The sequence below is a fragment of the Grammomys surdaster genome, unplaced genomic scaffold (genome assembly GCF_004785775.1).
Source record: "Grammomys surdaster isolate TR1022 unplaced genomic scaffold, NIH_TR_1.0 196, whole genome shotgun sequence".
In the NCBI taxonomy this organism is placed as follows: Eukaryota; Metazoa; Chordata; class Mammalia; order Rodentia; family Muridae; genus Grammomys; species Grammomys surdaster.
This window is the reverse complement of record NW_021604641.1, coordinates 3,078,629-3,090,444: the sequence shown is the minus strand read 5'-3', so window position 1 is coordinate 3,090,444 and position 11,816 is coordinate 3,078,629. Positions and strand designations below refer to the sequence as shown.

The window sequence follows — 11,816 nt, the reverse complement described above, 5'->3', positions numbered from 1 at the left end:
CCAACTATTTGCGGATTAGATTTGAGGTTTGCTCCACTGGAAGGATTTCACACTTGGCATCATAAATCTAATCAAAATCCCATGGCCTGGGAGGTCATATCCCTTAGGAGAAACCTGTTACTATTGCTCTTGCTAAACGCACATGTCATCAAATATCTTCTAGACATAGATTAATATGCCCTCAGTCTTGGCCAGAAAAAAACTTCTCTGAATTAGCCATTAGTTAATACAGAGACACACAACTAGTCAAAGTGCTAAGAGTAAGTGACATATTTAGTGTTCAACCCTAAATGGAGCATCTCTATCAACCCATGACTCAAGGCTCAGAAGAAGGGATGAAAAGAATGAAAAGTCAGAGGATGGGGAGGAGAACTGTGCTGTGGTCTGAGCATGGAATGACTACTCTACTCATAAACTCACCTCAGCTATGGTTACCTACACCGTAGCAAGTTACCTATTCTGTAGCTATGGTTAAATACACTGTAGCAATAGTTACCTACACTGTAGCTGTGGTTACTGACATTGTAGCAATAGTTACCTACACTGTAGCTGTGGTTACTGACATTGTAGCAATAGTTACCTATACTGTAGCTATGGTTACCTACACTGTTGCAACAGTTACCTATACTATGGTTATGGTTACATTGCACAATATCAAGTCAACAAGGTTAGTCAGCCTTCCAACAGGCAGCAGTCATTGCACTCAGCGGGTTATGGAAACAAAGGAGAGGACATGAAGGGTGGAAAAGATGTGTCGGGACCAAGTGCCTGAGGAGACTGTGAAGAGGGACCTTGGGGAAGATATGTTCAAGATGCATTGTTCACAAGTATAAGATTATCAAGATATAAATAAAACATACTGATCTAAAATACAGTATATATGGTTTCTAAAAACATATTGTAATCATAAAAGAAAGAGCCTGTGCTTAGAAAATAATTTCTTACCAATGGAGGAACTATGCCTCTGTAAGTGGTAAGGGAAATAGGCTCATGGTGAAACGTGCAACTTGCTCACATATGTTGTAGTAAGGCTGGGGTTAAAGGAAGATTAAGAGAAGCCAGGCATGGTGGCCTATAATTTTAAACCCAGTACTTGAGAGGCAAAGGCTGGCAAAGGCAGGCAGATCTCTATGAGTTTGAGGCCAGTCATGTCTACAGAGTGAGTTCCAGGACAGCCAGTTATGTAGAGAAACATATTCTAGAAAGACAAAAACAAACAACAACATCAACAAAGAGTTAATACAGCAAAGTGAGAAAGATGAATAAGGACTTATTATAGAGTATGGATAACTAAGGTAGACAGATAGGAGGAAGGGGAGAGCTCTGGGCCAGTGACCACAGTTCCTTGTTTCCTCACAAATCCTTCCAAGCCCTTCAAGAATATATGTAAGTCACTGATATCCTTTTATACTGTTCTAATTTGATTCTCCTGCAGGAATAAAACATTCTGACCAAAAGGAACACAGAGATGGAAAGGATTTACTTAAAGATCACACTCTTTAAGGGAAGCTGAAGCAAAAACCATGAGGATAACAATTCCTGCTGGCCCATTCTGGTTTGAACAATGGGCTCTCCAGAGTAGGCTGGATCCTTTTATATCACACATAAAATTGTCAAAAATCAACCTGATCTAGGCAATCCTCAGTTGTGTCGTCTTTTCTCAGATGACTCTGTGTTCAGTTGACAATTAAGGCTAATCAGGGCATGTGTGGTCTTACTTCTGATATAATTGACCACAATAAGTTAAACTGTAAAAAAAAATAATGCTGCTAATCAGATGCTTCTACCTAGGAGACCATCTAGAGCATCCTAAAGAAAAGGAGCTAAAAAAGAGATAACAAAAAGAGACTGCATATACTCTCGGGGGGCTGAGATAAGAGTTAACTCTCTGATAGGATAAAGCTACAAGCTGGTCATGTGAATGTGAGAACAAACTGAACGGAGTCATTCCTAGCCAGAGAGATACTTGCAAGGTCAGAGGTAGCAACATTAGCTGACAGGCAAGGTCATTAACAAAACTCATTAGGAATGACTGGACAGAGGAATGGACTGGGTGGGGCAGGTCGGGGACAGCTCATGATCATCTCCCTGGTTGGGCCAGAGAGTCATGCATGGAGAACAAGTGGATCCTCCCTTGTGTCTGCTTATGATAGTCTAGACGATTAACCAACGTCAACAAAAATTACTTTGAGTATCTGCCATCACCCTATAGAAACCCCAGACAAAGAAATTCAATGTCTTGTTTCTTTCTCTTTTTCTTTTCTTTTTTTCCTTAGAACACCTCCCAACTCTCAGGAGTTTCTCATACTTTTCCTTAATTTGTCACTTTCCCAAAATATGACTTTTCTGTAATAATTCTCAGCAGAGCATGTTTCTGCTTTGAGGACCCCGATGTGAGTCCAAGTGTTTTACTCTCACGATCCTAAGACAGCAAACTTGATCTCAGAGTCACTGACCCAGGTTGACCTTTTGATGACTATGAGAGTCTGGAATGTTAGAACTCTGGGTCAATCAATTGGATCAAGGGAAAGCCAACATCTCTCAAAACCTGCATCACCACTGTGAAATCAAATGAAGACTATCCAAAAGGAGATCAAACAGAGGACATCTATTTAATGCTATGTACAGCAAGGAAATCAGCTACTATAACTTGTATTTTGGAAATTTCAAGTCAGACTAGAGAAAAAGACAGCCTTTTCATAAAGAAGAAAAAGAAGGGACTTGGATATTTATGATTAGATGTTTTATGCATGAAGGTAGAGGACAGACCAACCACTGACTGACTGAGGGATCATGGTTGGGAACTGGAATTCTTAGCAAGTCCTTACCTATACCAGGTGTAGGTTTTAGTGGTTGTGGCCCTGCAACCCAGTTCTAGAGTAATATACAGTCTGAGTATTAGCTGTGTGAATATTCTGTCCCTCACCATTAAACAAAGAAATTCCATATAAGTCAAAATGCTTGTTCCTGCATTCAGCAAGTTTTATCTGAATTCAGCAAGTTTTATGTGCATAGTATGTCAAAGCACTGTAATGAAAATAGAAAATAAAGATGACATTCATAAACGGGAAAGGCTGCATAGTTTGGACTGATTTTGAGAATTTGAGGAGATAGACTCTAGTATATCATCTTTTTATTATTGGAAGAATTATCATGGAAGTAATCTCCTCATATTATTTTTTAATTAATTAATTTGGTTTCTTTGCAACGGGGTTTCTATGTGTAGCTCTGCATGTCCTGGAATTGCCTTTGTAAACCAGGCTGGCCTCAGACTCATCTCTCCACCTGTTTCTGTCTCCTGAGCACTGTGTGCCACTGTGCCTGGTTAGAGGAAGTAACTTCTAGCCTGAGCTTTAAGAGTATTAGCTAGATAAGGTATGAACAGAGGAAAGTGGGCAGAGAAGTGAGCTCCAAGTTATTCATATGGAATAATTTTGATTTATGTGATTTGAAATAGAACTTACCTCATTCTTCCTTTTAATAAGCTGGTTTTTAAAAACAAACATGAATTGTCTATGCTTTCATATTTAAAAATCTATTTTGAAGAACAAATAAGCCAATAAACTGAGTTCTGCTGTGCACCTTACTTTTTTCTCCTCTCTTTTCTTGGGTAGGTAAATGCTATTCGGAAATCTTTAAGACTTTAATTGATTTGCTTTAAACTCAACTACTATTCATTCCAGTAGAACTCAAGCAGTCCTTCAACCCTAACACACATCTGATATTTCTTGCAGCGTGTTATTTCTCAAAGATATGAAAAAATTTCAATTTTCTTTCCTAGCCCATGTTCTGTTGCTAAAGCAAAATATCGAAGGCTGAGAAGTTAATAATAAATAGAAGTTTATTTGTCTCACAAGGATGGTGCTAGCCAACATCTGGAGAGGACTGCCTTAAATATTTTCACATACTCAAGCATATCAAACATCCTTGGGCCAGGCCGAGTTTTAGTTCCTGTTCTTACAAAGCTACCAGTTCTACTGAGGTGGCATGGTAGATAATGGGGACAGCATGATTTACTCTGAAGATCATAAGAATCCCAAGAGCTTTACCTCCTAATACCACAAATATACAAACTCATGGGCTCAGTTTAAAACACGTGCAATTTCGAATACATGTAGAACTATAGGACTTCTCATATTGCCTTCTTCTAAAGTATTTACATACTAAATCCGTAGTTACTTTTCACTACAAGTTTGTCCTAACATTCCAAACCTCTAATTAGAGAAGTTAAGGAACACAATCAGGATCTAGTGTGCAGGGACTTAATACTTTTATCCTAATAAGTGAGACTGGTGAATGCAACCTGGAGGTGATGATCTACAAGACACTACACACTGGCTTGGAGAGATGCTCATTTGCTCTGGCCTGACCTTGGTATGGGTGGAATGACATGGCTCCCGCCCCTGGAACAGGGCCAACAGGGTGTGGCCCTCCCTGAATGTTGATGGCTGCTGTGGGCTTAAAGGCCTGTTTGTATAATAATGTACATATTTTCACGTTTCTCCTTCAAGGAATGTCCTCCCTGTTAGCATTAATGACTCCATGATAATCAGAGACAGCATGAGTGTATGGTGTGTGTGTGTGTGTGTGTGAGTGTGTGTGTGTGTGTGTGTCTGACGTCTTAGCAAAATGATACCCCAGCAAAATGATAGCCCAGTGTAAGAGGCTAGGTGTGGAGAAGCATACTTGTAATCCTACCCTTGGAAAGCAGGGACAGGAAGCTCTCCAGAGCTCACTGCCAGCTGGTCTTGTTGAACCTGTGAGTTTCAGATTGAGTAAAAGAATCTCAAAAACTAAGGTAAAGGGTAAAAGTGGAAGTCATCCACATTTATCTCTGGCCTACACACATACACACCCATACCCACACTCACACTGATACATGCTCACACACACACACACACACACACACACACACACACACAGGCACACACACACACACACACACACACGCGCACACACACAGGTACACACAAGGGCACACCCACAAAAGGCATATAAAGAGCATGCATTATACAGTGACAGAATACACTGCTCTCTTCATTTGGAGTGCAATCCTCCACCTACCCATCCTGTTACTGTCCGTTCCTCTTTCTTCTCTCCCTCCTTTCCATCCCTACCCTTTCTGAGTTACAACATTGACTTGAGTGGAATGTTTAACTAAAGTAAAACATTTCTTGGGCAAGTGAGTAAAACATTCCTTGGACAGGTAAGGTGAGTCGACAGGTGAAGGCGCTTGCTATGTAAACCTGACAAGCAGAGTTCAGCCTCTAGAACCTGTCATAGAAGGAGAGAAACCAACTCCTGAAATTTTTCCTCTGCTTTGCGCATGAGTGTCATGGCATACACATGCTCCCCCAACATACACATCACACACATATACAGTAGACACACACTAAAATAGGAACGTTAAAAAATTCTCTATTTAAATTGTATCTTTCGAGTGAGTTCCAGGACAGCCAGAGCTATACAGAGAAACCCTGTCTCGAAAAACAAAAACAAACAAACAAAAAACCCAAAAAAACAAAACAAATTGTATTTTTTACCCTACTTCTGGGATTCCTCATAGGAGAACATAGGTTAACTATGAAAAGATAAACAGTTTTTGAAGAGAAAGGCACTCGCTGGTTCAAAAGAGAAAGAGAATTCATATTTATTGATGTACTAGATGCTACATCTAATACATTTGAGGCACTGGCATTTGGCAAGGAGCTTCTTTCTGTATCGTCTGATGGAGATGTGGATATATGAGAAGTAGCTCCCAACACACAGACTTTGGAGAACACAGCCACATACTTTTTTTTTTTTTTTTTTTTTTTGAAACAGGGTTTCTCTGTGTGGTCATGACTATCCTGGAACTCACTTTGTAGACCAGGCAGGCTTCAAACTCAAAGAGATCCCCACTGTCTCTGCCTTCCCAATGGTGAGATTAAAGGCATGCACCACCACTGCCTGGCACATACTTTTTTCACTCAACTTCCCTAACATGCCTATGAAGCAAGTGTGTTCTTATCTTCATCTTATGTACAAAGAATAGAAAGTACCAAAGGGCTAAGAGACTGGCTGAGGCTATTCACTTGCCAGACTGTGCCTTTAATTCAAGTGATCCCTGAGGCCACGGTTGCAATAGCCACACTATTCTGCCTTTCCAAAGGAGATGTGTCTCTAATTAATGATGGACAATTTGCCATTTGAGAAGAATGGAACTGGAAATTCAGTGCTCTCTTCTGGCCTGTACAGGCACCAGGCGCACAGTCATATGTGTACACACACACACACACACACACACACCAAACACCAAAACACTCTTAAAAAAAAGGAATAATGAAACAGTAGATTATCAGTACCTCGAATCCCAACATTATCAACTCACTACTATCTTACAAGGATCAAACAGAAACGTAAAACCTGTCTAGCTGTTTTCTGTCAAGGGTAAATTGAACAGGGCATCTGAGGTCCTCTGCAACCTCTTCTGTGAGCATCTGAACTAGCAAAAGCAACCTGATCATGATGTTCTCCCGTTAAATAACTTCACAACATCAACAGTCAGCTCAAAACACACTTTGGGTTGGTTTATTTATTTATTTATTTATTTTTTGGTTTATCGAGACAGGGTTTCTCTGTGTCATACTGGCTGTCCTGTAACTCACTCTGTAGACCAGGCTGACCTCAAACTCAGAAATCCGCCTGCCTCTGCCTCCCAAGTGCTGGGATTAAAGGCACATGCCACCACTGCCCAGCTCAAAACACACTTTGACTTTATAGAACAAGATAAAACAAGATGGTTCAAACACATCTAAATATGGCCACTGTGGCTCCTACTTCTTCTCTACAGTTTTAGCTTCATTTATTTCTTTATTCATCTATAACTTCTAGATACGGAAAGTGATAACTCCATGGGCCAAAGCTATCCTTAATTTTTTTCTTCTTCAAGATTTTTTGGTGCTGGTGATTGACCCATGGTTATGTATATGTTCTAACGCTTAAGTATACTAGCCAGCTCTTCTTTTTTATATGATATTTAGGAAAAGAATAGCTTTAACACTTTAAAAATAATTTTAAAAAACAAACAAGAAGGGCTGGAGAGATGGCTCAGTGGTTAAGAGCACTGACTGCACTTCCAGAGGTCCTGAGTTCAAATCCCAGCAACCACATGGTGGCTCACAACCATCTGTAATGAGATCTGATGCCCTCTTCTGGTGTGTTTGAAGACAGCTACAGTGTATTCATATATAAATAAATAAATCTTTAAAACAAACAAACAAACAAACAAGAAGATGTGAATGAGAGTATGCAGTCCACAAATCTTAAATGTTCTATTACTTCTTAACATCATCCCACTGGGACCATACGACTAACAGATGAATTTTTAGGAAACATACTCAGACCATATCTGAAATATAATGTTCCCCCCAAATAATGTAACACATATCCCAAACTATATTGATTAATTCATTAGACAATAAAAACAGGGTCCCATGCTGGCCTCAGCGATGTCCTTGAACTTGTGATCTTTGTACCTCTGCTTTGAGTGCTGGAATTACATGTTGTGTGCTACTACTTCCTGCTTATGCTGGACTGAGGATGCAACCCAGAAATTTTTTCACACCAGGAGAGGACTCTACTAACTGAGTTATATTCTTAGTTCATAAACCCAAACTGAGCAAGTCCAAGCTAACATCCTCTTATGGAAATTTTAATAGGTATATACAATGTGTGGTCTTCCTGTTGACATAGGCACATGATAGGTTCATGGCCGATGCTAGATAGCACACAGTAAGTGGACCTAGCATACTCTATTTAATAAGTATACATCAAAAACAAGAGTCAAAATCCTGTATTGCTCAAATACTATTTGTGGCACGTTTTGTATGGCCTGAAAGCTAAGAATGCTTCCCCAACCCCACATTTTCTGGGGGTTGTTTCAAAACAAATGAAAGAATGAAAGAAGCAAGGAAGAAATGAAGGAAGGAAGGAAGGAAGGAAGGAAAGAAAAAGAAAGAAAGAAAGAGAGAAAGAAAGAAAGAAAGAAAGAAAGAAAGAGTTAAGACAGAAAGAGAAAATGGTAGAGACCACCTCTAGACCATGAACCTTCTAACATTTATCAGCTGACCTTCTACGAAAACATGTTGCCACATCTTAGTTCAGAACTCTGAGAGATCTGCAATTTTCATTGTTTGCAAGCTGACAAGTTAGTCCACTGGTTTCCTGGGTGATAACAAAAACAGCATTCCCAGATAAGAGACAAAGCATGTCACAACTGGAGTCACTTTCCAGAGGGTCAGCAACAATTCCTTCTAAAGAACAAACTGCCTCTTAAAGGTCTTGCTACTGCTTGCCACTGCTACACCAGGGGCCATAGTTTAGCATGATTTCAGAAGGGAACAACCAGCTTTCTCACATCTAGCAAGATTCCAGGAATGGATTTGACTGAAGCAGCAAGGCAATGAAGAACAGACAAACACACAGACATGTAGAAAAGCAAGGATGGGCTGTCCAATAGAGAAACAAAGCCTCCAAGAAGTGCAGCATGTTTATTATTTACAGTCAAACAGGGAAGCTGGTTATTGCATGCAGCTGAACAGGGAGGCTGTGCTATTACATACAGACAAACAAGGAGGCGGGGTAATTACATACAGCTGAACAAGGAGGCACACTCAAGAGGAGCAGCCTTCAGGCCATAATCATAGTGTGGGGGTGGGGAGAAAGCTATGGTAGACAATTTCTGCATACACATCAACATCTGCTCCTGGACCAGGAAGGCTTTGCTATCCCTTTGAGCCTCAACTGGGGAGGGGATGGGATGGGGTATGGTGTTACTATTTTCCCATGGGTCTGGGGCACAGGAATCTTTGACACGGCTGTGCCTACATCAACAACACACATTCACTCAGAGCATCCTTGCTATCATACATATTTAAACCATAGAGTTGTGTGGCTAGTTAAAACAGCTATTCGGATCAGCAAACGAGTGGCATTGCAGCCTGGCCCCTTCTTCACAGTGGATAGGTTCATGGCCTATGCTAGATTGCTTCTCCCTGTTATATGTTCCTGATGGTCCTTGTTTGTAAGCCATTGGCAGAAGAAGATAGAGGAGGAGGAGGAGGAGGAGGAGGAGGAGGAGGAGGAAGAGGAGGAGGAGGAGAAGCTTTTAGGCAGGTTCAGTAGAGACCCTTGCAGCTGATGAGGAAACCCGATCAATTGCCTAGTTCAGCCTTCTGAAAGCCGTGTGTCCTGTTGACGACTGAGACCTTCTGGCTCAAAGCCGAGAAAAGTCTACAGAAAATTAAGTTGCAAATTAAACTCCAGTATTCTGTCAAGGCTGTGCAAAGAGTTCATTTTATATTCCTAGGAATAAGGTCTTTTAGGATCTTGTTGTTAGCTAATCAAAATTCCACTGTTTCTTTTTGAAACTGTTTAGCTTTCCAATGGTTTGCTTGTCCGGTTACCTATTACATGAAGTATTTACAGAGAGAGGCCAGGCAGAGGTATTTATCTTTGAGCTAGAACTAAGAGGATCAGAAGGTCTTAGGCCAATGTTTTTGGATCAAATATGCCTTGAGTCTCTCTTAAGAATTTTTCAAATACATGCCTTTAATTCCAGTACTCAGAGGCAGGCAGATCTCTGTGAGTCTGAGGTCAACCTGGTCTACAGAGCTAGCTCTACGACCATTCCAAGGTTACACAAAGCACTCACAAAGTGTGTCAAAAAGCTTTTTAAAAAGGAATTATTCAAAAATGCCCTCACTAGTTTTGTCTTTTGTCTGTGTTGTGTTTGATCTCATCTGCTCAGAATTGAGTTTGTCCAAGTTGGGTTTGGTGACAGGTATACTTTAGTGTATTTCAGGGATCTAGGCTACACAAAGACCATCTTTAGGAAATGTGTTCTCAAGTTCGTTTCAATTGAAAACTGCCTATTTTTTGTCAAAACCCACTTTCTCCCAGTGTTCACATTATAATGTTCATTCATCTGCTTAGCTAAATATCAGTTTTACCAAGGCTAAGTGTGAATGACAATAGTCATTTTCCTATTTTCAACAAGATTGTCCCTTCAAGAAATGCTTTAGAACAAAAATGGAAGAAAAAAACCTTTCTTGTGGAAATTGCATACTTTGATCTGAAAGAAAGAACTAGAGAACTTTCTCCAGCTAGGGTTGGAGGTAGAGCTCAGGTGGTAAAGTGCTGGCCAGGCATGCATGGAGTCTTGGCTTCAATCTTCAAGAGTAATCAAACTAGGTAAGTTGTCACATGCCTGAAATCCCACTCAGCACTCGGGAAGTTGGGAAACTTGGGTGTGTGAGGTCATTCTCAGACACAGAGCTTGTTCATAGGCAGCCCGAGTTACATTACAACCTTGCCTCAAAGCAGCAGCAACAGCAAAAGCAGAGAGAAAGAACATCTGAGGCATGAGACACCTTTTTTATATACCTATTTTTGAAGGTAAATAAATGCTTGTCCCCCTCCCCACCCCATGGTATAGCTAAACAAAGTTGGTAGAGCCCAAGAATATGTTCTTTAAATTAGCTATAATAAAACTCTAGAGCCAGCCTGGACTATATAGTAAGTTTCAGCATAGTTAGAGCTTCACTGTGAGAACTTATCTCAAAGAATTGAAAGAACAATAATGAAACAAACACAACTGCACTTTCTTTTCTTTTCTTTCTTTCTTTCTTTCATTTTTTTTTTTTTGTTTTGTTTTTCGAGACAGAGTTTCTCTGTGTATCCCTGGCTGTCCTGGAACTCACTCTGTAGACCAGGCTGGCCTCAAACTCAGAAATCTGCCTGCCTCTGCCTCCCAAGTGCTGGGATTAAAGGCGTGCACCACCACCACCTGGCACAATTACACTTTCATATGTGCATTTTATAATGGGTATTTTCCCATCAAATTTTCTTTTTCCTTTGCAGAGAAGCATAGTTAATCTTGCACACTGATCATTTGATATTTGCCCGAAGCGCTTTCCTTTTGCTCTATTTCTCTGTTTTGTTTTTCTTGGAAAGTTATAAAGATTAATTGATGAGCAAGCAAACACATCCAGTTGTGTGCCCTCATTTAGGAATATGTAGTCCAAAAAAGGGAGAATAACTAACTAATTAAAAATGGTGATAAACTTTTTGTGTTTATTTGGGAAACCTTGAAAAGTGTATTTATTGAATAGCCTTTGTTGCCATTGTCACAAGAAAACATGGCCTTAATTTCAAGGTGAAAAAGAAACATCTGGTATGATTTATTCTTTTTTGTTTGTTTGTTTTTGTTTTTTTCGAGACAGGGTTTCTCTGTGTAGCCCTGGCTGTCCTGGAACTCACTCTGTAGACCAGGCTGGCCTCAAACTCAGAAATCCGAACTCAGAAATCTGCCTGTCTCTGCCTCCCAAGTGCTGCAATTGAAGGCGTGCGCCACCACCGCCTGGAGATTTATTCTTTAAATCTTATATCATGTAAAAATAATGTCAACAGAAAGTTGTATTTTAAATGGGGTCAATGTTAAATTTATTTCAATGTAAAGTTTCTAAATCTCCTAAGTTGTTTTTCTGAGTCATTATTTATTTCTGTATCATTTTTAAACTCCAGGCTGGAATAGTAGCACATGCCTTTAATCTCAGCACTCAGGAGGCAGAGGCTGCTTGGTCTACAGAGTGAATTCAAATACATCCAGGGCTATACAGAGAGACTTTGCCTCAAAACCCAAAACAAAACAAAAAATTCTATATATGAATATAAATATGTGTGCCCATATTTTAAATATATATAAATAAATATATAACTATAATTGGTAAATGAAATGGATATATATATATATATATATATATATAAATTTTTAA

At 39.9% G+C, this 11,816-nt stretch overlaps 1 protein-coding gene across 1 annotated transcript in view; it reads left to right on the top strand.

The window, feature by feature from the left end:
* The first annotated feature begins 467 nt into the window (after positions 1–467).
* Cdc73 (cell division cycle 73) overlaps positions 468–11,816 on the top strand; it is a 116,697-nt gene continuing 105,348 nt past the window's right edge. The window contains exon 1 of the mRNA XM_028769951.1: positions 468–667. Coding sequence (XP_028625784.1) covers positions 468–667 — 200 coding nt within the window. The remainder of the gene's footprint in view (positions 668–11,816) is intronic.